Source organism: Dryobates pubescens, chromosome 9 (assembly GCF_014839835.1).
Source record: "Dryobates pubescens isolate bDryPub1 chromosome 9, bDryPub1.pri, whole genome shotgun sequence".
In the NCBI taxonomy this organism is placed as follows: Eukaryota; Metazoa; Chordata; class Aves; order Piciformes; family Picidae; genus Dryobates; species Dryobates pubescens.
The window spans coordinates 23,873,377-23,901,157 of NC_071620.1; the positions used below are offsets into that span (position 1 = coordinate 23,873,377).

The 27,781-nt window shown below is 37.6% G+C and overlaps 1 protein-coding gene across 7 annotated transcripts in view; it reads right to left on the reverse strand.

The window, feature by feature from the left end:
- CTNND2 (catenin delta 2) overlaps positions 1 to 27,781 on the reverse strand; it is a 576,017-nt gene that overhangs the window by 18,072 nt on the left and 530,164 nt on the right. For 5 of the 7 annotated variants that reach the window (XM_054164400.1, XM_054164398.1, XM_054164401.1 and 2 more), the window contains 3 exons: positions 18,052 to 18,262; positions 14,642 to 14,726; positions 7,703 to 7,828 (listed from right to left, as the gene is read on the reverse strand). In XM_054164400.1, coding sequence (XP_054020375.1) covers positions 7,703 to 7,828; positions 14,642 to 14,726; positions 18,052 to 18,262 — 422 coding nt within the window. The remainder of the gene's footprint in view (positions 1 to 7,702; positions 7,829 to 14,641; positions 14,727 to 18,051; positions 18,263 to 27,781) is intronic. The other 2 variants (XM_054164402.1, XM_054164403.1) reach the window with 1 other exon arrangement.

The following is a 27,781-nucleotide window of genomic DNA, read 5'->3' on the forward strand; positions in this document are numbered from 1 at the left end:
TTAAAAAACCAATGAGTGGTTTAGAAAAACTATATGGTGGTCACATGCACATTGGTATCTCTCAGTACTGGAGAGTCTACCTGACTCCTGGCCACTGATGTCCTAACACTGTCAGGAGGAGAGCAACTTCTTGGAAGCATAAAAATCCCACTACAGAAAAGAAACAAAAGTGATGCAACAAATCCAATACTGAAACAGGCAGAACCTTATAAACTACAGAAGGCAATTGTATCCCGCCTCCCTCAAGTTTACAAACTTTTCAGCATGCTACTTCTTGCTTCAGGCCTGATCCTCTTGTAACTTGATTTAACAGACTTTTTTCAAAAGGACTTGAAGCATACAGGACCAGACTTGTTTTGCCATTCTACTTCTTTACCTGTAAAGCGAGCATTTTATTGATTCCAGGATATTAATTTCAATATTAACTACTGCTGTAATGGTAACAGGCTGTAGCAATACGAAGTTTTGAGAGGCAACCACTTGCAGGAACTGGTAACTAGATCCGGCACAGCATTAGTAGATGATACAGCAACAAGACAAAGTGCCTGTAAGTATGCAGAGTAGGACCTACTCGCTTTGAAACTCAGAGTTGCTGGTGGTGCTTCTTTTGCAAGCTAAACCATTGCTGTCAGGTTAAATGAAACATCCTGATTGGTGTGCACCAGTGTGACACTGTCTGGAGTAAAAGATAAATCTGATGTGAATTAAGTCAAGGCTCATCAGACTTACACATGTCCGGGCAATTCTTCACTGGGAAGTTGTTGTCATGATGCTAATAAGACATAACAGAAATAAGAACTGGATCAAATTATCTACATACATTGTCATATGAAAGTTATGTGCATGACTTGACTGTGGTGAGAAATCTAAAATGGTAACAAGGTTGGGGTGATCCACATATCTAGCTCACAGAGTTCTTAAATGTGGGTGGATTTTTTTTATGTGGTTTACAACTTGGGAACGTATTATTTTCTTTAATATAAGAATAATAAATAAATTTCCCAGTGCTTCTTAACAGAGAAGCCTCAACAGAGCCTGACTTCTTTCCCTCTGGCAGCAGAAGCTAACCACCCCACACCATTACACCTGAATACTGAGTGTGCTAGCAGGATTGCTCCTTGTGTGCCAGTGAAGCAGCCAACGGGGAAATGTCAGCTGCAGAAAGAGAGACAGAGAGACTGCTGTTCTCTAGAAGAGCCCCTGCCTTTCTATTTGAAGTGTATTTATTTTGGAAGAGGGATTTAGACTAAATTCTTACAACTTCTAGAATTCTAGAAATAAATCAAGAAGTTTTAGGAAAACTATCTAATATAAAAATAAAGGTGTTCCAAAGCTATTATCAGTAAATGATTCCTGAAAGGATTGTGCCTTCTGGTTTTACTTGTGGTGTTTCCAGGAAAACTCAAAACCAGTAGAGAATTCCTGGGCATTGACTCATGATATATTCTGAATACATCTACTTTGCTGATATTTTGTTTACTGCCATCAGATATGCGACAATCAATTACAAGTAGTATATTGACATTTTGACTCCTAGAATATTGTCTTTTGCTTCCAAAGTGGTAACTGAAGATAAGATGTTAAAGAGAGCAGTAGTGATTTAGCCTGGCATTCTCCCAGCTTACACATCAGCAATTGCTGTTGAGGTCAAACCCTTTGAACTAATTCTGCATGAAGTCTGGAAGTGGAAATCTGGAGTAATTTCATTTGCTTCAAAAGACAAAGTGTTGCTGACTCAAATTATTCTGTTTCTCCTTCTCTCCCTAAGAATTATAAGCCCTCAGAATGAAGATACAAAGTGAAGACATGGACCATTAAAGTTCATCTTGGTTTGATGATTTTAGTATTTATGTTTACTGTATAATTTCCACGGGCAATGAAATTCAGAAAATTACTTAAAAAAGAGAAACTATCTTAGTTTGGGTCATTAAAACACATTAGAATAATTTGGATAAAAGTACAGGAGTTGCTCACAGAATGACCATGTAGTTGAAGTGCTTAAAGGAAAATAAAGTTTGGCTCTCATGCCTTCTGATAGTGGTGATGAAGCCAGATACTTATTGGTTGCAAGGCTGGGAATACAACACCTGCTGCTCTGTGAGCCTGGGAGGAAGGCCACTCACTACTCTCTTGCACAGACACAACCAAGGGCAGAGGACAGAAACTCCTCTGAGAGCACCATGGGAATAGTGTCATCACTTGAACCAAGGCAAAGAGCAGTTGTGGCTGGGCAGAGCAAAGGATCAAGCCAGCTGGGGGCAGAGCTGCTACTGGAGCAACCACCTTTCCCAGGGGTTGTCAGCCTCTTGACTCAGGGCCTGGTGCTGGGGGCGCTGCCTCACAGCACCCTGGCCAACAGCCATGCAAACTACACATGCACCTCTTCAGTCTCTTTTCTTAAGATGTGTAGGGGGCTTGACCTCAGCACTTCTTCCCCTTTTACTCTGAATTTCAATGTACAAATGGTTTTTTACATAACACCGACTGTTTCTGCATACCAGACAGCATAATTTCAATTGCTTAAGAAGCTGAAAGAGAAATATGTATTTAGGGCAGCATGAGGCTTAAAGAAGGGCTCCTAGTCAGACAGTCATTAACCACGGCAAAACTGTCTAGCACTGGATGAGATTATTAAGCTTTCTAAATGAGACTTGTACCTCCAAGTCTCCACCTCAGCTTCTCTGAAAGCAATGCCATTATTCTCCTATTGTCAACATTCCAGCCCAAAATGATTTGGAGTATTTTCTCTCCCTGTTTTTCTCTTGTCTTGACAGAGCCTGAGGCACATGTTCTTCTAAAGTATTACCCATTTTTTAAATTTCACAATACCACAGATGGACTTGGCCAGTTTTCTCTTTTTAAAATGCTTTTTGTGTGTGTGTGCTGTGTTATCACCTTCTGGTCACATCTCTCTACTGTTGTTTTACTTCTCATCCCTTGATTTTAGCTATGAAGAGAGACATGATAAGGGGGAGATATGTTAATTACTTGTCAAATCTATCAAAGTGAGAACCAGATAGGTAGCTATCCCCAGTTGTTTTACACAATGCAACTCTGAGATGTATCAGGAAATCACTGAGGCATTGCTTTCCCTATCCATAATTAATTATTGATTTCCTGTTGTGTGAGTTGTGAAGATTGAAAGACCTAATCTGATGAATAAAATAGATGTAAGAAGAGGAAATCGTATGTAAGGCAAAGCATGAAGGACAAGACTTAGATACAGTAGAGTTCATTATTCATTTTGCCAAGGTTGTATGCAACTAAATTATAAACCTTTCCAAACCCTGGAATAAAATGAAATAAATTCATTTTTGAAACAATACTGTGTCTATTAAAGAGAGGTAAACTGGTATTAATATATTTTAGAGGAAATGATGGCAGTATTTGTCTCTTCAGCTACAATATCTGTTGTCTTATTTTCCCCTATATAAGGTGTGTAAGGTATAATTAAAATTGTTAGATCACAAATAACTATTTTTGCTTAAATCTTGTAAGAACAAAAAACCTTGCATCCAAACCAAGTGTTTACAACTGTTTTTTTACTTATATTGCAATTTTCATTCTAGTACTGAAATTTCACCTATCTTAACATGTTTGTGTCCTTGAAATGCAAACTCTGGCTCTTAGCTGCAAAATCTCAGGAGCAGGACAAATACTATTTCACTCTGAGGGTCAGTTTCTTAAGCTTACTGTTCTCACAAAGCCTAGATACTAATCAACACCTCTGATTCTTTTCATGGATGAAACTGTAAAATCAACCAAATACCACTCCTATATTACACCTGTAAACATAAAAAAAAGGGAAAAAAAAAAAGTTATGATGACTGTGTACTGTTGTCCCTTACAGTGAAGAACACTGTAAGACCAGTGATACTGACTGTGATCAAGAGCCATTAGGACTCTGGGCTTTCTGAAGAGTGGTACTGTGGCTGTAAACTAGAATCACTTTATTCAAATGAGTAACTGCCTGATAAACAAGGAATCATCCTTTTAGAAAAATCACATATTGTCTTTGGTTTTAGGTCAAAAGTTCTTGCATAAATACAATTAAACTAGAGAGTTAAAGCACTGAGTGATTGATTTCTAAGCTGCATGAGTTTTAAGTATACGCTGCTTTCAACATGTTGTTTACCAAAACACATTTAGACATTAATAATAAGAAATGCATATTATTTTTTACTGAAACATCTGTAAGAATTTTTGATTGCATAAGTATGAGTTTTAGTATTGTTAACTCAAACAGGAATGTAGTATTGGACCAAAGCCTACAACTCTGATTTTAGAGGAACCACAACTTTCTCTAAAAGCCCTTTCTAAAATTAAAAGTAATAAAAAAAAGTTGGAAACTGCCACTGAAACTTTTCATTTCTCTTTTCTGCAGGAAGAAATAGCTATAGGTCTTTTATCAAAACAAATTGTATCAGAGAGTAAATGAAGTACACATCCCACAAAAGAGACACCTTCCAAAATATAAGGTTTCTTTCTTTGAGTCTGAAACAGCAGACATATTTAGGCCATTTTTAAAATTCTGCTAGCAGGTTTAGGAAGAGAAAAGGGGATAAATATGAAAGACTTCCCACCCATTATTAATGTACAACATCAAAATATCAAAAGTAAGATACTGATGTACCAACTCAGTATTTCATTGAACTTGGATTGAATTTACATGTACTAGCCATACTAAACAAACACTTTTAGCCTCTTTATAGGACCCAGAAGAATCAGGGTGATGATGGCATAAGCATAGCAACCCAAAAGATCATCAGCAAAAGATGGTCATGAATGAGACCACCTCTGAAAAGAAAAAATAATTTTGATTATCATAGCAACAAATTTAATTTCATTTCCATCCCCTCTGTGCTGCTTAAGCGTGCTGTTAGTATGAGTAAAAGTTCTTCTGATCTGTTTCATTTGCAGAATTATAAGTGGCCATTGAACCTATCCATTCAAGTTTGCTGGGAGAAACCCAGTTTCTCAATCATAGTCTTTACTACAGGTTCTTTTATCTGTGTCTGAACCTGGACAGGAAAACATCAAGCATGTAAGTTAATTAATAATTATATTCCTTCTGAATGGTACAAATCCTATTCCTTGAATGAAGTCTGGAGAAAACTATAGGCAAGAATTAAAAATGGTTTCTATTCATGTGCATCTTTAAAAGACCTTTGAAAGTCTTCAGAAAGACTTTTTAATCCAACTAAAATTTGTTTGCCATTAATTAATGTTATTTATATTTGTTTTAAAATAATACATTTTTATGTGGAATAAAAATATTCCAATTCCAACAGACATGCAGATAATTTTCTCAAGTTATCTATACTTTATATTTGAGGATTAAAATCCAATCTTATTCTGAGGAACTGCACTTTTGAGGGAAAAAAGTCTGTAGATGTGACCTTCTACTTAAGCATAACCCTGTAGATTCTGGATGCCTACTCATACCTCTTCCCTAAGGATACTTCAGAAACTTCAGTTATGTAATTCCCTCCAGAAAGAAGGCTCTAAGTCAAAGATACTGACTCCTGGGCTGCATTTTAAATTTTCCTTTCTTCAGAGAAGTTCAAAGAGTGGAGTACTTTAGAGACAGTCTTTATACAACTACGAGATTAAACTTCCCTCTTCCAAATCTGTGCTTTGTAACCTTAAAATGGTAACCTTAAAGTGGAAAATATGTACTCGTTTCCATATAAATCAGGTAAAGCTGAGACTCACTATCAGTGCTGAGAATACTTTAGTATCACGTGCATGTATGGCTCATCCTAGATAACTGTTTGGACAAAATTTCATTCTTTCCGTCTCTGTTTAGCACCTCTCAAGTAGGTTTTGGGTAAGAATGGTGCCACCTCTCAGCACTTCTTGGTGATAATTTAGGAGAATTACTGCTAAGTTTAGTTGCTGAATTACCGCTTGCTAAATTCTCAATGTTACAGGAAAGCATTATCAGGCATTTTAGGCCCTCATGGGAAAAGTAAAAGTCAAGCATAGCTGCAGACACCTTTTAAGCTCACATCTCAAACCATCAAGGTTTATTCCTTGATATGAACACCTCCAGTGATGGTGACTCCACCACCTCCTCGGGCAGCCCATTCCAATGGGCAATCACTCTCTCTGTGAAGAACTTCCTCCTAACCTCCAGCCTATATGCCTTTGTTTTAATGAAGAAATGCTTCTTATTTGCATATGCACTGAGAAAAGCAAACCTAGATTACTTGAACACTGCATACTAACATACAGCATAAAATGTAGAATTAATAATAATTCAATACATACAACCCCCTCAAGTAACACTAACTTTTATTTTTCAAATACTGAATCCAATGACTTCAATGATTAAGTATTTTAACAAAATTGTCTTTTGATAAAAAGCTGCATTTAAAGTGCTCATTTAAATGTGAATAACATTTTTAGGCAAGAAAGAGTGAAGGAAAAAGAAAGTATATATTTGAGGACTGCAATTATTTTTACTATCTTGGTTATAGAATCTCTGAAAGTGCTCACATTATGCTTTTTAAAGAATTGAGTATGATAATTCCACAGAAATCCTCCCTTTTTCCTTTATTTAAAATCAGTTCAGGAACTAACTTAATTCCTGGTTAACAAAAGAAAGTACTGTCATATAACAGATGATAAAATGCTGTGTTTTAAATATCATATTATGTTAGCTAAGGATAAAAAAGATTTACCCTAACATTGAAAGATATTTCTGTCTAAAGTATTTAAATGAAATCTTCTCTGATGTCTCCTCTCTTTCAAGCAAACCTAGTAGACAAAAAAATTAAACAGAAAGAAAATAGCCTAACTACTATGTCCTGTGTGACTAGCAACACCATATAAATTCCTATATTCTCTAAATATTTTACCAGAAATAATGCATAGATACATATATATAAATAAAGCTTTCTCCACGGGCTTACTTAAACATTGTGCATATGTAGAAGGCATTTTATTTCTGCAATATTAGCACAGCGTCACATTTTATTAAGGAAAAAAGTATTAGAAGGAAAAGACAACACTTGGGTAAGGAAATGAAATTTTATTATCCAAAATTAAATAGTGCTTCTAACAACCAAAATAAAAGTCCAACCATGCTAATTCTCGCCAACTGTACTTATGCCTGAAAGAAATCTCCATTGTTTTTATTAACAGGAGTTTTGAAAACTAACATTTCAAGAGCTTCACTGACTCCTAGACACACAAAGTTTTCTACAGATATTCTAGTTTACCTGGGATCCTCTTACCGAAAAAAACCCAGCTATTGCTTTTTCTTTAAAGATGCCGTTGGGCCACAAAAGAAGCAAAGGGCTTGATAAATTTAATCTCTTACTGCAACACAGTGTGTATCAGTAACTGCCTTTGTGTTTGAAAGGTTCAGACCATCAAAAAAGGGATTACAGAAATGTTGTAAAGCTTGTCAGGCAACTGACTGAATGCACTTGTCTTCGTCTCTGATACATGCTGTTCTTAGAGCAAAACTCCACACACATGACTGAAATGAATCGGGCTGCTCTCATAAGTAAAGTGATATGCTTTCCACCTGGAACCTACAGGGTTCTGTAAATTACATTGTATAGTTAAACAAAAAAGTCTAGTAAGGCTTTGTTACTTTTGATACGAATGCCTCCTCTAGGACTCTTGGGTACAAATCTCAGTATGCATGAAATGTAACAATTCATCACTAATCAGCTGACAGCCAGAATACCTGGGTTGGGGAATAGATTCTGGTTTCTTGGCTCTGGGAGAGAGTATGCTGAACGTGCCATGACCCAGAGTGGTGGGTTGGTGAATATCCTCTGTCATCAGTCACATTGAAGCTTGGGGCCGCCCACTGCCATAAATCAATCAGTCAGTCAATCATTCATTAATCAGGTACTTGCATTTTCATAGTTAATATAAAAATGGGCTCTAGACTAAAGGCATTATTTATAATGGTAACCTAGCTTTGTATTACAGTGTGTGTGGGGGTATACCTTAAATTGATCCACTCTTTTTTCTAAAAGGTTGATATGCTAATCTGAAAAAGGCCTCGAGAATTGTACAGAAATAAATTAAGCTTCACTGAAAGATCAACACTGCAAAATACATATGCTTCTTGACCATCTGAGCTCATGACAGTTCCTTCAAGTCAAGTCACTTTTTTTAGGAACTATTTATGTTCTAGATTTGGAATTTAGATCTTTAATATAGGGGTTAAGATCTGCACAGGCCTTTTCAATAGATAAATGTAACCTAAACCTGCATCTTTTCAGGGAATGTCTGACTGATGACAACCTTACAAGAAGAAAATCCAAACGATGTGCTTTAAGTCTACATGGTAGCATGACACAATTAACATTTTCAAAGGGCGAGTAGGTACATTTTCTTTACGAAAGGACTTTAGATACTAAAACTCCTTGACTAGGGCTTTGAAGTTTATTGCTGGCAATTTTCACGGAACATTTAGCTATAAAGGACCTCCTTACAGAGTCATCATTTTATTATTCTGAAAGTCACATTAAAAAATAGTGCTCTTCTAGATTTGGACTGGCTTAACTGCTTCTAAGGCTTTGGGCAATTCTAAATATCTTTTCCAGCCAATGACAGACAAGGCCATCTTCAGAGTCACTACTCTGACTTTATTAAATGCCTAGCACAACAGTATCTCTATTGTAAATGGCATACTACACATTGAAGGAGAACTGCCTTTATCAGCATCCCTGTTTTCAAATAATTGGTTGCATTTTTATCTACAGGGTAGGTGAATTGGACAAACATTCCTATTATTGCAAGCAGAACAGAAACTTCTGGTAATAACTGGGAAAGTAAAATAATTTCTACAAATTCAATGTGATCTCTACTCATATCCTGGAAGACAGAACAAGTATAAACATAATGATAGGATGTAAACATTTTGTGGAGCCTCAGTGGTTAGGCAAAGCAAACCAATTACTAGAAAACATATTCTTCCCAGTAGTTCCTTCAGCTCTTTAATATTACACACATTTAATGCTAATTGAAGCTTGGTTTTAGCTAATAAATTTTCTTTCATGTTAAGATCCTTTAGCACAACCCATTTGGTCAAATTTCCTCATGTAATTTAACAAGCCATATAAGAGTAGTTGGTTATTTTCTTGAATATTGAGATAGTTTAAGAGTTTATCAGTTAATGGAAATCTGCTTTCTTTCAGTCGTATCTGTATTTTCTAAGTGTTCCCAAATTTTCAACCAGATGGGGCGGTGTCTAGTGTTTCTGGCTTGGGAATAGGTGCCTTAATCACCATAGTAGCTCCTTTCACTTTGCTTAGTATGTGACAGGACCTCCCTCTGGAGACTCGATTCTCCTGAGGACTGTACAGGTTACCAAAGTACTTGAGGAGGGCAGGAACACCATGAATCTGAAGCACAGGGACAAGTGAGATAGCTCTTCTACCTGTTTTTTCGTATCTGTTGAACCACTGACTCATCCATCGAGCTATGGACCATTTTCACTTACGAAAATCAGATTTTAAGTATTTTGGAACGGACTTACAAAACCAGAGGCTGATAAGTTATTATTTATGAAAATATAAGTCTTATTTGTAGAAAACAAGTCTAAAAATTACATGATATCAAAGTCGCTCTATGGGAGACAATATTACATATACTGATAAAAAATTGTGATGATCACCTCTTATTTACTTGCTAAGCTTTAGTGGTATTTAGAAATAAATCACATTAAAGAACTGAAATACTGTTTATATGGAACTGAACCTGAATCTTAGTTTCCTATTGGTGGGATTTCTTTTCAGATTAGATTTCTGTATCAGTTATTCTTCAGCAAACTGAACAGTATTTTCTGTGTTCCTTTTCATGACAAAAGACCTGCAAGCTAAACTTCTGGGATGGTTGGAAAATCTTTCACTTGAAAACTAAAGTCACTGCTTCCTTTTGGTCTGTCAAAATTTTTTCCTCTAATTTATTACTGGAAACATTGATGCATTTTACAACTTTTACAGCTTTTCCTTGTTGGATTGTGTCGATATAATGCCAAATTAGCCATGCCTGGTGGAAATTATATTTTTCTTCCCCAAAGCACAAGCCTATAAAGGATGGTAAACACTCACCTCACTCATAGAATGAATGCTGACTTTTTAATTTCTGTGCCTTATCCATGTGTGGCAGTTTAGGCTGGGTGCCTCCTGTTACTGCCATATAAGCTATACTTCCAGTGTCCCAAGGGTCCAGCCTGGTAGGTGGACACAGGAAACAGCGTATTCCACAACCGTAATGTCCTGCGCCCTATAAATCCAGCTGCAAAGTCAATCTCTTCCTCTTTCTTCCCTCTCTGCTCTTGTGGGAGATGCTCCCTATTGGGTAACGGTGGGGGAGTATCTCAAGGCCTCTTAGGCCTGGCTAGGCCTAATACCAAGAGGAGAAGAGGAGAGGGGCAGTCTCTGACCTGGCCAGTATAAGACTTAGCCTAGCAGGGGTGGTGGTGGTGGGATAGAAAGAGCCCTGGGGGTTTTTGGTGTACACTCAAGTTGGGAGATGGGAGTGCTGGAAGGGACTCTGTATGCTTTGGGATTCTTTCGTCATTGTGCTTGTAGTTTCTGTAAAACACTGCTTTTCCATTTAAACTTTCCATCACTTCTGCAATCCATTTGCTTGAGTGTCATTCTTTTGCCCCTCTCAGGGGAAAGAGAGGATCCGCCTGGCCGCAAACCAGGACACCATGTCAGCCCAGCCTAACAACGTACCATTAAAGCCACTACACAGCTATGAGCTGGACATCCTAGTACACTGGATAGAACCTGTCAGTGGAGGGTCCAGGGCATAACATAGCTCTGCAAACACAGTGCAGGAATTAAGGATTTGCAAAGCCTTCCAGGTAGAAATTGTGACAATAAAGCCAGTGCCACCTCCTCCTTGAACTTACAGCTCAGGATGTGAGAAGTCAGAAATCTGTCTATCATTCTCCTGTGCTAGAAAAGCTACACCTGAGGGTAACTTTCAGAGAACAAAAAACTATTTGAGAAAAGAAACCAATGGTTCAAAGAGTGCAACTCTTCTCGCAGTAGCTATTCATAAATGGGCATAATGTTTCTGCTCCAGTAAACTGAAAGCAATACACAAAACTTCAGTCCTTATTTTTTATAGGATCTTGGGAATTCTGGATCTTGGATGCTGCAGATTACTGAGCCTGTCTCCTTGGTAAAGTTCAAGGGGATGCAAAAGTTTCAGCTCTTGTTTTTGTAGCCTTGTAGAAAGGACATATGAAATCAATAGGGCCTTCTAATTGCTTCATTGGGAGCAGGACGTAGAGAAGTTCTTGGGTACCAGAACTCTGATCTGTTGGGAGTTACATTGCTTGCAGGGTTTGTTCTGTCCATCTGCTCTGCCCTTCTCTTTAAACACAGCATACGGGTTTCTAGAAACACTTATATTTCTAGCTTAACTTGGCTTACTAAATTTAATTTTCTATGCCTCCCATCGCCTGATTTGTGGAATAATTTTGCATTTGTCAGGATTAAAAGAAGATGGGTAGGAATGTAATATTTGTGTGGTCAAATGATACTGTTTGTATTCCTAGCCAGATACACTACAACCTTGAGACAGGGCATATTGCTTGAATTTGACAATGAAGTTAACTAAGTCATTGCAGCTGCTTCTGTGTTTTTTGTGTTTGGATGGCCCAGGCAGACACTGAGAAGCACAATGAAATCTGTGGATGGTGCTATTCTTAAGGAACACAGCTGAAGCTGGCACCCTGAAATCTCTTAAATTTGGGCTAATTTTTGTGCAACAGCTGATTCTGACAGTGTCCTTAGAGGCATATTAATGTTATAGCCTTGCTTAAAGCTGAAGACCTTGCTCTTCTATGACAGAACTGGAGCTTGCAGGAAGCATTGCATATCCCCTGCTTAGTGCAGCCCTGCTACAGGCAACAGGTGGGGGCTAGTTTCTGACTCCTGCAGTTCTTTCCACATTGCAGTCATGAGTTTATCAGGGAATGCTGCAAATGGGAAATTGGTGCCTATACACTTCTTGGCTTTCAGTCCTTGACAAGTGTGACAAGTCATTAGGTAACTGCACCAGTCCTCAACTCAGGATGGACTTTCTGTCAGTGCAGTTTATATCCTGCCAGCTATGGCATGGTTCCTGTAATGTTGAGCAAAAATTAGAAAAGTGGAAGAAGTTTTCGTGGTTTTGCTGATACAGTCATCTTTGGACTAAATATACTGACTACTACTGTATCAACAGTGAATATATATTGCCTTCTTTCCCATTAATACAAAGGACAATACTTCTTTTTACCTCTCCTTACTTAGTATAGCATAAACATGTAGCTCTAAAATATACCACAATTCAAACTTACTTTATTTTGCTGTTTCTCAAAGAGCAAAGTACATGCTGGTGCTCTTACTTAAATGTGGTATGATGCTTGTAATTTCCTTGTATTATGATACAAAATTGTGGCTTTCTGCAGGCCACCAATTCTTTGAAAGTAATTGTATAGGTACTTCAATACATAGACAGAAATTGCTGATGATTATGCAATGGGATTTGACTGCCCTTAAAAAAAAAAAGGGCTGTGCAAGTGCAAGATGCTGCAATGTGCTGATCATATTATACTGTCAACTTTACACTCATTTTTACTAGCATATACAAAATAAAGATTGCATTGATCCAGTATCTTTAAATTACATAACAGCTAACTATTAGTATAATACAAACTTTTCCAATTTTCCTATCAGTAAAACATTCTTTTCCTCAACAATGGTGCAAATAAGTCATTGTAATGGTCAACCTTCTATAGGCAAGTTTAATAACTGCTATGAATTTATAAAGATTACTGTATGTCTTCTAACAAACAGGATTATTTTAAATAAAACTACCCAAACATTTTGATGAAAAGAAACTGTATTTATACAAGGCTTAGCAGCATATGTAACACCATGTAATGAATATACAAATATGTAGGAGAGACTGACCTTAAGATTTTGTGAAGCTTGTAGGAATTAGCCAATATAGAGATTAATAAAATGCTTCCTGAGAATACAGACAATCTCTATGCTATGAATATCCTGGAAGATACCTTAAAGGCTAGTCTGCCCTATTTTCCATACCACAACTATGTATTTGTGGTTGGAGAAAACGTTCTTTTAAGCAAGCAAGGTACTTAGTACCAAGCAAGCTTAGAATGTAAGTACATTACCAGGCATTCACATTGGCAGCCCACAGAATGTCCTTTAGGGAGCAGTATACTCAGAAGCCATACAGCAATATAGAATACCTCAAGCATGGCACAACCCCAGAAACTGCTTTTCCATTACAGCACAGACATACAGACAGAATGCGGGAAATGAGCCAAACATTTTAAGATATCATGGTGCAGTCAAGTTCAGTCTTTACAGTGCAGCCACCCACATGCACAGAAGTCAGGCTATGCATACTTGCAGAGTGTCGCTGCCTTGTGATGAGAAAAGCCTACTCTAGCTCATTTTTGTTCCCACCTTTTAATGGGACAGTTGAATACCAGCTCATTACTTGGAGTGTCATCGCATATGGTATCTCTAGGGCTGCCAAGAATGACTGAAAATACTGAAAGTGAACAATTGGAGAAAATAATCACCTTACATACTCCTCAGACTTGACGCAAGCAGGTCTGAGGCAAGCAAAGGAACAGCATTTCAAATAGAAGGTCAGCTTCTGCCAGTTTGAGATTTGGTGCATACATTTCACGTCACTAAATCTTTTCCTGTGAGAAATGCATGCAATGTGAGCTATGTCACTGTGAACTTTCCCTGCTTCAACATTCTTACGCCTCACTCTTAACTAGGACCTGAAATTCTGTGCCACATGAAGTCTTAGCTCTCTTTGATGAGCTTACAAATACAAATATCTATTAGGTAACCTGTGAAATTTCATGTAGGAAGACAACCTTTGAGAACTAATTCTGCAGGCTGATGTTCACATGCAGTATGATTCAGATTGGAAATATTCTGCAAGAATTACTTTAGATGTTGCCATTTAGCAAGTAGATGCGTCTTACAAGCTATGTAGAATGTTGTTTCACAGGATCGCATTACCACATTGCAATCCATTGTGAAGAGGTTAGCAGGCCTGTGGGAATGATACACTACTACGGAGTCCTTAAACTGTTTGAAAACCAAGTTTATGATGCTACTGTCTGCCAGCTGATTGGAAGTGAAGCTATCAAGTTTCAGCCCAGCTCTACATGTAACTGATACCTAAGCACCACTCCTTCAGATACTTGTTTACAATCTCATGAGGAAATTTGGGAGTTGAAGGGCTGGAAATCTGATAATCTCCCCAGGAAAGGGTGGGGAGGTGTAAGATGGAAAGGTAGAGTAGGAGAATGTGCACAAGTTTGTTCTGTGAACAGGGGGCTTCATTCTCTAAGGCTGTCAGATCCAGCACTTTTTGTATTTATTATTTTGAAAATCAAATTCACATCTCCTTTTTACTATCTTACCTATTTTCAAAAGATCTTTGTCTGTCAGAAGTAGAAATAAGGGATGAAACATAGCTCTGAGTGTCTGAAATTTCAAACTCTGGGTGAATTTACTGTCATATACTTTTTCTTGGTCTAGTCTTTCAGACCCCAAATTTGTGTAACTGTAGGGAAGATGATAGATTTTGAAAAAAACCCAAGCCTTACCTTCTTGTAGAGACTTCTCAGGTCTCTGTACTGCCACATACTGTTGAGGACCTGAGATGCTGCTTTCACCACTTTCGGCGAATGCCTGTTACACACATATATTAGAAAGGAAGAGAGAGAAAAAGAAAATGTGAGAAAGAGACTGTTAAGTACAAGATGCATTCATCCCAAATTTCAAATGTATTTCTATGGATTTAAACTTGTAAATTAAGTATGTTTTAAATGTACCGTAAGACATTTATTTGGCATCTTGGAGGCCAATGTGTTTTTAAGCAAGGACAATACATGCTATTTCTACAGCACTAATTATTCAGAGAGAAGCAACCTGTGTGTTCTTCACCATACTGAGAAAAAGGATTCACGCTGAGGGTATAGTAAGAGGAATGGGAGAGGTAGCAATTGGCAAAATTGTTGAGAACCCAACTGGTATTATGCACATCTAAGAACACCTCCTGGCTACAACTTTTGGCATAAAGGACAAGAAGCTAGAGTCAGAATTTCTGTAAGACACCAAACATTAGCTCTTGACATTGTACTCAATGCATTAAGCACCTCTTCACAGTGGCCAAAAGAAACACTCTAGGTAGGCAGTAAGCACTGTTTTTGAAGTGTCCAGCCAAGATGCAGGAATACAACTGATTATAAAAACCCATGACAAATTTCATTAGGAATCCAAATTAGGACTAGCATCTTGCTCACACCATTACCCTTCAAAAATGGCAATGCAATGTCGTGTTGAAAACCATACAGAACTTCACATGGACTTTCTCTTCAGAAGAGTTTTGAAAGAAGCATTAAGCTATTGTTACAATCAGTTGGAGTGACACATTCCTCTTGGGACAGGTAACTGTAAAAATATCTTTAAAAAATAATCTGAGAATATTCAGCTTAGTGAAGAAGGGTTAAATAAAAAAGAATTAAGAAGACACGCAGCCCTTTGACAAAGCATACACTGTGCTGTGCACATAATACACATAAAGCAATGGTGCACTAGAAAACTTTGCAAAAGTCAAAGTCCAAGTGAGAATTGATGGGAGTTCAAGGCAGTATTCAAGATGATTCATGTTTTACTCAGAAAAGGCACATGGATTGCCAACCAAACGGAAACCAGAAAACCAACAGCATATGCTACTGGCTTGTGCTGGAAGTCCTCTCAGGGGTCAGGCTCCAGTGCATCCAGTGACCTCTGAGAAGGACCACTGGTAGGCTGACACTGAAGCTGGTAAAAGCAATGTTCATGACATACCTGATTCAACTAACTTACACAGTACTTTCCTATTAATTTATCTGGTGCCTTTTCCCACACTTTTCTTCCATTTCCTACTCAGAGTACAGCAGTGGTGGGTAATTTGTGAATAAACAGGAATTTGGTAAGACCTTTGAAGCGTAATTGTTTTTATTATAGTCCCAGCTATACTGGGTAGTGGAGTACTGGTAGCATGGAGTAGCCAGGAAAATAACTGCTCCAACCAAACTGTGAATACAGAGGAGACAAACAAACTATGTAAAGTCAACATGGGCTTGGCTGATATGACCTTAGGAATACCATTTCACTTGTGTGCTCAAGCCCTGGGCATATTCCAAAGGCTAACAGGGCTACCCCAATGATACTGCCACTGATACATACCAGGGTGCATGGCCTGGTATGCTGCTCTTGCAGAAGCAGATGCTTCATACTGGACAAGATAAATTCATACTGAAGTGTTCTACTGTATTAAAGTGGGCATGTCAGAATTCCCTATCAGTCCAACAACCAGCAGTTCTGATTTTTAAACAATGGTTTGCCTATAGAAAACCAGACCAAAGCAAAACAATACTAACATTTCTGAAAGCTGAAAAATCAGTCTCACTTAAGATGGGCATTTGTAGCACTGTGAAATGACAGGTTTTCTTGTTCTAGAACTGTGTAATTCTGTAACAGTAATAATACAAGACCACAACTAAAAGTAGTAGAGAGCAGGAATATGTATTATGATTTGGGAGGGCATTTTGGAAGTACTCAACACTACCTGAGCTAAATACTTTCATTCAACACAGATATGTGTGTCACAGTTACAAGTGGTATTTAGACTGGGAATGGTACCTTTGCATCGTCCTAAAACTGCCCATGACACTTTGAAGATTCCAGACTTAACAGGTATTAATAACCACTACCATATAATGAACATTATTTTGAGAAAAGACACATTCATCTTCAGAGAAATGGATATGAACCTGCTTGCAATATTGGTACATCTGATCTAGACAAGGTAAATAAAAAAATTAAATAGATTCAATAATAATTAAAATGCAAATGTAAATAAATTGGCAGAGCCCACAACGGGTATCACACAGTTTGTTAGCCTACTATTTTTTAAGCCTTTACAATTAGAATGTGAGAATGTTTCAATAATGATTTTGGTATGAAAAGAAAAGGGTGACAATAGAGGAAAAGAAATGTGATTAAATTATACTGGCAATGCTCCAATCACATAGGTGAGCATAAGTTCTCATACCAAATGTAGGGTGCATAAATCTTTCCTTCAGGTTGTGGCCTGGCTTTGTGGGGCTGTTTTAGAGCTCTGATGTTGCAGTAGGCTGTGTGATGACAGCTTCGAGTAGGTGGACTGATGGGTTTTGTACACTATAGTGAAGGCTTTTTGTTTTCAAAATGCCATAGTCCCATTGCACTATACTTCTGCAGGTTGACAAATATGAGAACCAGGCTATCTGTTTTAGGCAAAAGAAGGATAAAGAGTGAACTCTTCATGAAGAGTGCGTACATAGGAAAACAGACAAGATGAAAACATAGCTGCTCTGAATATGTCACAGTCATGTGTAAGATTTTTGTATGTTTTAGTGCCTCTCAAAGTAGCCTGCAGGTATCCTAATGTTCTCTCAAAGGCACGGTGTTAGAAAAGCACATGGATCCATTTTTCTACTGTACCCCACCTTTCCAGCAAGCTGGTGGCAGGGAAAAGGGTGCTGTGAAGAGGGACAGTGACTTTGTATTCTTCTCTCCTAGAGCAAGAGGAGTAGCAGTGTAACTGCCGTGAGGTCCCTTCCTTTCACAGGATCCATCCACCTGCACATTACCCTTTCTGCAGGGTGCAATCCAACAATTCTGGTCCCTAATGTTTATCAGTATCTTCTGGAAGTGGTTAGAGGTAGCAGTTACTGTAGATAATTACTCTTCCTTAAACTGCATATGCAGCGCACTCCATGCACTGCCATGTATGTCCATAATAAATCATAGCAGATATTTTTGCTATTGGTATTGTCTGCTTCTTGTCACCTTTCACACTGGGAACATGATTTTTGACGAATCTAAAGAATTCAACTCACAGCTGCACATAGGAGGCAAACACATTCAGAACTAGTAATAACTATGGGAGATGTTAAAAAGGTGCAAGGTGATTTGCAAAACATACTTGTCTCCTTTACTCTTAGATATGCCAACCAGTTTCTCAATGCCGCCTGCGTCTCGTAAGGCCTTGGCATTCTCCATGTTTTTAGTGATGACTTCATGCAGAGTGCAGCAAATGGCAGTAACGGTGTCATCAGACATGGCCTTGCTTGCTGAGCTGTTGCTGTTGTTAGCGCCTGGCAGTCGATGGACCAGATCCCTCATGGCATACTTGCCTTTGTTGAAAGAAAATGAAGGAAGAATTCAGAAGATGCAGCAATAAAGGGTGATGGAGAAATACAGGGAAAAGACGCAAGACTGTTATCACCATTTGCATAACTGCATGTAATCTAATTTCCTACTGATACCATTTTGGAGCAAGCCACATTTATATGATTGCATGTTCAAGCATTTCACGCATTAAGGACTATCAATATTTCCATACTACATCAGTTGGAGATTCTGGATATAACTCCACCATGCCTTTAGTAAAATGAAACGATGATAGTAAAGGCCAAGGATATGCAAAAAGGTAACCTGAAAAATACTGTAACTTATCAGAACTTAGCAAGTCTTCTTCTCCTGTCACACAACTCACCACATAACAAGTTACTATAAATAAATTATGCATCAGTTATTAAAAACAATACAGTGAATGTAAAGCCAATGCTGTTGCTGTTTGTGAAAAAGCCTTCTCTAAGGATAACTGTAAGGTTAATTCTGTACTACATGCAATAATTTAACCGGGTTTATTATTGTCTCTTAGACTTTACTGCTCAGAGAGGACTCAATCATTCCAACACATCCTCAGTTGTATGCATGGTACTGACCAGGAAGGGAACCCTTTTGACAGCTCTTCCTGTCTGGTACTTTGGAACTGAAAATCTCCTAAAGGGAGAGGCACATTGAATTTTTAAAATAATCACATTTTGCTGAAGACACAGAATAGAAATTCTGTTGATTATGGTTGGACTCAATGGTCTTACAGGCCCTTACCAACCTAAATGATTCTATGAATAATTTTTTCCCCTGTTTAAATGAACAAAGACTTTTATTTATTTATTTTTTTTTTAAACAAAATTGTGTCTGAAAGTCACAGGGATTGTGATTGTGAAAATAAGTAGTTTCTGATAATATTTTTATATACATATAGTAAAAATGGAAATATAAACCAATGCAGATCAGGGTTAGCACCTGCACAGATATACAAGAAGCCTCACACAAACTTTTGAGTGTCACTGTTATGGTAAAATGTCTCCTCAGCCCTTTAACGTGATGAAGACAAGATCAGAGAGAGTGAGGGTCTGATAAAGTTATTGCTGAATCACCTTCATTGCAGCTGTGCTAGGAATTTGCATACAGCAATCACCATAAGTGTATCGTGCAGGATGAAAAGGACAGGAAAATTGGGAAAAATAAATATAATTAGTAATCTAATCTACACCACATTCCATGAATAAAATAATCAGGTATAATTATTGTATATAATATAATTTAATCAGATTTTTGTGGTAACCTAAAAAAGTTTTGATCAGTTAGTATTTATGAGTGCTTATAAAACTCTCATTTCTGAATTTACAAATTCAGTTGTGTGTCTGTACTTGAAAGCAGAGGGAAGAGGAAAATCACATATTTTAACTATTAAAATGATGTTTATTTCTGACAATTTTGTCTGCTGTCGTAGAAACATAGCCAGTCATTCGGAACTGGTCTAGCATTCCAGGCAATAGTATTCATACCTAGACATGCAAAATGCTTCTTACAATAAATAAAGGCTTTGGAGCTCTCAGGAAAAGCTCAAGAGGAAAACTTAAACACAGCCAAAAAGTGCCACCTCCAAAGAAGCTGCTCACAGACAGGCATCATGGCTCTATTTGTACGTCCCGAGGTTCACCACAAAAAGGTGGCACACCAGCTGGAAGAGGTGAGTGTCTGGGCTGTAGAGTTGATCTATGGCACTGTTTATATGGTCTTAAAAGTCTATTAAGTGCAACTGTTAGTGTATTTAGTACTTTGAGCACTTTGTTAGCTATTTGAAAACATATTTAGGATGAGGAAAACCCCTGCCTTAGCCATAAAAATATGTTTCATTAATTTAATTTGAAACATGACACTACAATGAAAAAAGCAGTAAATTTGATTTAAAAGGAGTTAAGCTTTGAAAGTTAAAAGGACCACTCTTTGAACTGCAGAAAATACTCCATAGTAACTTGCTTGCACACTAAATGCATTTTCTGAAACTATACATGTAGTTAGCTAAAATACTGTACTACATTCACAGAAAAAATCCTCTACTTCACTTCTCTTATCTCAGCGATGTGTTCCTGCTGCTTAATAGCAGACATGAAGGAGAGAGGAGTCATGTTTTCTAGCATTAACTATAGAAGAATTCCTGCTCTTAGGGTGGTGTAAGTGTTGAGAAGTGCCAACGAAAGCAGATACTGCTGTATCAGTCCAATGCCGCTGACAACATATGTGATCTTTGACTTCTGCTTTAGTGTGTGTTGCAATCTGGAGACTGCTTCCATTTAGATGATTTTTTTTTTAAATGTTAAGAACCTCTTCTGAAAGCAGAATGAAATGTAGATTAGAAACATAGTCTTGTAATGCCAGCAAAGTTATATCTAGCACTACTAGCAGAAAGGCTGGAGAATTCTACTTGCAGCTCAAAAAGTCTCCCTGAGCTGAAGAAGAGAGAACTGCTGAGGATCCTGGGAAGAGAGGAGGATGTAGGTGAGAATGATAGTAAAAATAAACAGCATTGTTCATTTTCACTTGGGTTCATAAAGAACTGCTTTTCTCTGCAAATTGATTTTTCTGTTTGAGCAATATTACATATTTTAAGACCCAAAACATTTGGTGACTTTAAAGAAGATTTATATAATCTGATTAAGCATAACCACTATCTTAGCAAATGAAAAATAAATCACATTTCTATGTTCAATTTCACTCATGAAGAAAGGAAGAAAGACATTATATAGCCATTATTTGGGGGCAGTGACACAGGGAAGGGGTTGTCCTGTGTCTGAGAGCATTTTTCTGACACCATACATTTAAAAGCTGTTTTTCTAAGATAACGCTTACATCACTTTTATATTGAGAGCAGAATTCATCTATCACCATACAGGGAGAAGACAATTTTGCTTACTAAACATTTCAACAATGCAGATTTAACAGCTTTTCCTCTGCATGATAAAGTCTTATTAGCACTTCACTACATTCCTCTGTCACTTTCATCTGGAAACTTTTTCCTTCATAGGATCACACTGATAGCTGTCCTAAGAAAAATTCCACCTTCAGAGCAAAACAGTAGAACAAACTATTCTTCTAACAGATTTAACAGGAGCAAAATTTTCACAGGTAAGTTTCCACTTTCAGAAATATTTCCCTACTACTGCCTTGAGACAAATTCACTGCTATTGTAACCCCATCGACTTAATTTCCTTTTTCACTCATCTCTGAAAGATAACTTTGACACATGGGCACATTTATTAAATAGTTGTGACATGGTTTCTAGTTTGAGACTAGGAAAATTAACCTATTAAAACACAAGAAAATTCAAACAGATATTAATTTAAACGAAGAATCTTGTCCTAGAGGTAGAGCTTGGTCTAACAAAAATAACACATCACTATATTTTTCCCCCTCAGAGATAACTCATTAATTCACATTGTATAGACAGCTAATACAAAACCAGCAAAATGTCACCACATTTTGTGGCAACACTACAGATACCCTACCTCCAGAACCACTGGTGCCGGTGTGTCACAATATATGTGAATTTTGTTCTCTTCATTTTAACATGTGTGCTTCATTTGTATTTCTAGACATATGTGGTTTGTGCTGTTTTATCATCCTTGTGTTTTTGATAACATTCATCTTCAGTATTTCACAGTCTTTATGGAAAGAAGATTACTGGGAGAGTACTTTCAATCATTACTTAATAAATGTGCCAAAACTGCCTACTTAATTTGGATGGAACTAATTTTGATCCTGAGTCAGTGTATTCAACTGATAGTCTAATAAATTACAGTGTATCCATCACATGACAGCAATGGCAGAAATGCCACTGCTTTATTTGATAAATAGTTCATTTGTACACCATGCTTTTTCCTTTCAGATACAATTGGTTTAAGGTGTAATTGATATTGACACTGATGCTGCACCTGAAAAAGCTCCTCAGGGTCCAGCTGTTGCTGTTCCAGAGGAATTCTGTCCCTTCTCTGAACACTGGAAATCTACTACATACTGAGATACAACAAGGGGTGTAAGAGCCCAAAGAAAAATGATTATGCTTAGGAAAATGCATAGCAAACTCTGGAGTTGCACTGCCTAGACTGTCCAAAGGGTTTTGTAGGCATCAGAGCTGAAGTGAATCCCATGTGATTTAAGAGGGTAGAGGTTTGTAAGTTTTCATAGGGAGATTTTTATTCTGCCACTGAAACAGTCAATGGGGAAAAACTACTCTGAATTATAAAAGCAAAATGAGTTAAGGAGGTAAGAAATGCTGCTGAACTGGTTCTCAGAGACAGACCTTACATCGTTTGTGAAGGAACTGTAAGTCACAAGTTTGTATATAGCAACTCTGTCTTCCCTTTGCCTGATGACTTCTGACATGATATAAGCTGTTGACAGGGGAAATTTACGAAAAGCCAAGGCAGTGGCTACTGCCAAACCCATATGGCCTGACCAGTGCTAATTAATGGTTTGTGATGTTGTTCATCACAACAGGTAATTTTCTTGTTCCTGACACCACTGTGAATGAAATAGTATTGGAAGAGGAAAGTGGAGAAATCCCTTAGTATAACTGAAAAGCATGAATCTAAAAAACATGAGCACCACTACTTCTAGCAAGTCCCAGAGAACAGGAGACTTTGTGCACAAACATTTGTAACATCTAGCCCTTCAAAAGACATTTCATTACATAATGTTAAGCGACTATAGTACTGCAATTATCTCTATCAAAAAAATTCTAATCTCAGCTCTGTTATTTGTAAGAGCTTCAGCGCTGAGTTATCTTATACTGGTTGGAGTAAGACCTCAAAACTCCTAGGCTGGAGCCAGTGCTTCATCTGCTTCACATTTGGCCTAGCCTACTAATTAAGTTAGGATAATGAGTGTTTTGAGCTAGAGAACAAGGATGGATTTAATTTCCTTAAATGTTAAGATTCTGTGGAGATAATTTATTTTTGCAGAAGATAGACAGAATAAAAAAATGTTGCATATACATGCCCTCCTGTGGCCTCAAACATCCAGGCACACTTTGCTCATGGCTGCTGACACATAAAAAAAGATCAGGTGGCTGTCTCAGCCTCCGTCTCCCCCTCCGAAAAAAGATGCACCCTTTTCACTTTTCCACCACCTCTTATCACAGGCAGCAAGATTTCAAGACATCAGATTGGTACTCTGTATGGACCAGGACAAAGAGGAAGAGTATCTCTTTCCTGATGCAGTGCACACGATGTACCATCCATTGGTTTTCTTTCTAAAAAAGTCTTTTTTATCAAGAATTAATGCAGCCATAGGTAGTGCAGCATATAATGCCCTACAGGGAGCAGGAATAGTCATCTTTTACAGTTTCAGGAAAAAAACCCTCAAACTCTCATACAGTGATGAAAGGAAATGAATCACCAATATCTGTATTGCCAATGACAATTCAGATTTGCTTGTAAAAGAATCAAGTATCTACAAGGGTTACCAATACAGAAGCTTTTATCTTTTAAAAAAGATTAAAGATCCTATTTCTATATTTTGCAAAAGAAAGTTATGGCATAAGGCGAACAAAGAATAACAGAGGGATGGAAGAGCAGTATGTATAGAAGCTAGTACCATTGGACAAAGACAAAAGAGATGCATTTTGGTATTTTCACCCTGAACACACCATGGGAAACCACAGCTGGGTGCAATGCAATCACAGCTTTCCAACAAATTGCTTTCTCCACGACCCTTCATAGACTTTCTTTCCTGTAGCACCATTTTAACCCAGCCACCCTGCTTCTTCAACTTTGTTTCCAGAAACATAACTTTTCCATTTCATACATTTTCTGCCTCCCTTTGGCTGACCATTTTTCTTGCTTTCAAGTAATCTTCTCAGTGCTGCCCCCTCTTACATGACTGATTATTTTTCACCCTTGACCTGTACACCCTCAGCCCTTAGGGTCTTAACTATTAAACTTTCATGTTCCTTCACCATCTCTTGCCTATCTGATATTTTGGAGTATGTCTCTACATCTGCCTTGTCTGCCAAGCTTTTTCATTCTCTCCTCATATTGGTTAAAACGCCTTCAGTTTGATGCTCATCTAGACCCTGGTTTTGTCACAGCCCATGATCCCCACACCAGTCTCCTGTCCTGAAATAAAGCAAATTTCACCTAGCTTACAAGGATAGACTTTAGACTTGACAATACCAATGTGTTCAAAAGCTCCTGCTCTTGTACTATTCTTGTTGCCTCTCATGTGTATCTCAGTTCCACAGACAACTATATATTTAATCTACTGTTCTAATGCTGATTCAATCCCTATCTCAATGGAATACCTTCAAATTCTTCCACACAGCAAGAATGAATATATTCAAACTTTGTGTTAGTAGTTGCCTTAAAACCTAGAGATTGAAGAACTTCCAGTGCTCTCTAGCTGGTCACAAACAGCTAATTCACAAAGCATACATGTCCCAGCATGGGCTTTAAAGGCTAGATCTATGTTTACACTTTGCATGCAGAAGCATTTCACCTGGCTCCACATGAGTGTATTGAGAGCCTGCTGTATATCTGTCACTTTCAAATTTGTTGCTGTCATTTTGGCAGTTCTCATGGGGTGCAAATTGCCACAGAAAAGTGCAGAAATAGATTCATAGGGACCACAGCCAAAAAGAGTTTCTGTTTCTTAGTAGCATGTCCACTAGCATAGTGGATGGCTTCCATTTTGAATGCTAAGCCATGTATCAGCTGAGCAATCTCTAAGACCTCTCTTTCATGCTCACCAACCACCAAACACTGGCAGCCCAACTCCAGGTTAATTCTCTGACTTGCAGTCTGTTTGGAAGATGAATTTGGGAAGAGGGACTATAAATATGGGTCAGTACTAGTCCAGATTGATCTGCCTCATTACTGGTTCACCTGATACACCAAAAAAACTTTTTGGTCCACAGAAGAAGAAAAACATCCACCTCTAAGCTTTTACTGTCACGCTCAGCAGCAAAGGAAGCAGTATTTTTTAAGGTAAACTGTTACACCACTGAAGATATTGCTGCTCTTCTGTTGTTTTCCCACCCCTGGTCAGAAATAAGGCATTTACGTAGTAGCTTTGGCTGTTTCCCTTGCAGTCTTTGCTTTGGTAGGTTGGCTGGGAATGAAACTGAAGGACCAGGCTTTATTGTTCTTGGATCCAAGGAATTTGATTTTATGTGCTTGGGTTTTACATCCAGAATGGAAGGAGTCCATGTGGGCACTCAATTTCCCTTGTAATTTGTTCTGTTTACATTTCCTGCCAGGTATACAAAATGGAAAAGGCATTGAAAAGTGTTGTTAGCCTACCTATTCGCCCAGGTAGTACAAATGTATCTAGTTAATAAGCTCCTTCACACACTCACATATTTATTTCTCATTTAGACTGCACTGTCATTCTTCCTTTCGTCTTTCCAAGAGCTCAAGGTAAAAAAGATTCTGCAAAGGGAAGTGATTCCTCAGTTTAATTGCTGCAGGCAAAATTTTCTGATTACTGGAGTTGGATTTAGTCCCTTGCTATCCTCTTCCCTGCTCCCTGCAGAGAATAGAGCTTTTGGAAGGCTTAATTTAAAAAAAAATAATAAAAAATATAGTACTTTAATTAATGTTATGATTAATCAGTGTTTCTAAAGTCCTTTGAAGAGGAAAAGGGCTATGTGAGTGTTGAGTAGAATTTTAGTTTTATCTGTATTATTTTCAGAGATAGGATAATACTTTGCTAATAGTCTGGTTCAAGGGACTTTAAATTAGGCCATAATGAGGAAATAAGAAAGTAATCTATTTTTGGAAAAATAAGTCTAGGCTTCAAGATCTCTTCCCTGTTCCAACACCCGCTGAAATTAATGAGCCTGTCTACCAATGTCAAAAGGTATTAAATTGGATTCATGAAGAAGCAGTTTTTCTTTTCTACTCTGGCTTTTACTTTGTATCCAAAACAGAACAAGATTCTGTCAGGAGACTGATGTAACTGCAGTGATTTTCAACTAGACATTATCCTGCTTTAACTGTTCATGAAACAATTGCTATTTGTTTGCTACTGTTTTTCCGCTTCTTCACTTGTGCTATCATACTGCCTGGAGCTCATAAGCAAAATTGTCCACACTGCATCTGAAAGACTGATTGTTCTTGCATACTTTTATATGCAGTTACAACAACATTGGGGGGAACATACAAAAATTGTTATGTTTAGAGATGTACACTAAAATACTAAGACAAAACTAAAATGGATCATCATGATACAGTCTGTTACTAAAGACTAAATAAAATGGATAGATGTAAATGTGTTAAGTCAATAAATATAAATCTTGGTAAAGTGACAGTGTGTTTTGAAAACTACTCTACCACAAACACCAAACCCATTCCAAGTCATACTGCAATGTTCATAGATTCTTTAGTTGCTGCAATGTTCAAACATTTCTGAAGTCATCACCATAAAAACCCCACATGGAGCACGACAGCAAAACAAGAATACTGGGAATACATATCAGTATTTCACATTGCTTTCCTGTCTACCATACAATAAAGTAATTTACAATAAATAACAATATTCTGGTTAGACTCTAAGGCTCAGTGAAATCATACATGACATGGTTGTCACTCTTTGGGAGAAGGACACTGTGGAAAAGAAGAAGAACAACTAGAAAAATAGCAAAAGAAAAAGTTCTGTTTGAAACAGATCCATGAAAGGGTAAGAGTATAATACAGTATTTGCATTTTTTCTGCAAGACCTCATGAAGACACAGCATCCATCTGTTGAACTGCTAGTGCATCAGTGTAACTAAAACAGATTGTAGAAAGGTCTGCTATAGTAATCAAGTTATAGGTACATTTATTAGAAAGGGGGTTTCTCACACTGGTCATGCAGAAAGTGGACAGGTAATATATGTTTTACTAGGTATTTTTTAGAGGTCAATTAATTTTATGGATAATACTAATGTTCTGCCTCAGCTTAATTTAAACACAGAGTGCTTTGTGTTCTTAGCAGCACATTCACTGGAAAAGAGCAAATTCTATTGTAGTTTTGTATTTCAATTCATATGAAGCTACTACAATTTAAGGCCTGAATACACTAGGCATGTAAGCAAGGATACAGTGGAGAGTGAAAATAAGCATTGTATTCTCATGGGAATGGCAAAAATGCATCTAATAAGCTTCTTTAATTAATGTACATCATTTCATTTTTGTTTTAACTACATGACTAGTTTTTACATTTCTCATTAAAAAAATCCTCAGCTCTTTTTAGTTGTACAGCTCATTATTAGCTTTGTTTGAACAAAGTGTGACAAATGAATCCTACTCTCTACTCCTCCATCAGAATATGGATTTACTGGAGCACCATGTCTGTGCTTCCTCATGAGGTGGCAGTCAAAGGGTTCACAGTGTGACTTGGGTTTGGGCTGTCCCTTCCAAGATAACAGCTCCAGGTGGTATCTTCAGGCTAGTAGCTGATCAAGTCTTTTATCTAGTGGCCTTCAAAGAAACCTTGCCTCCAGACAACCATTTGAGCTTGCTCAGTGTCACCAAATAGTTAGT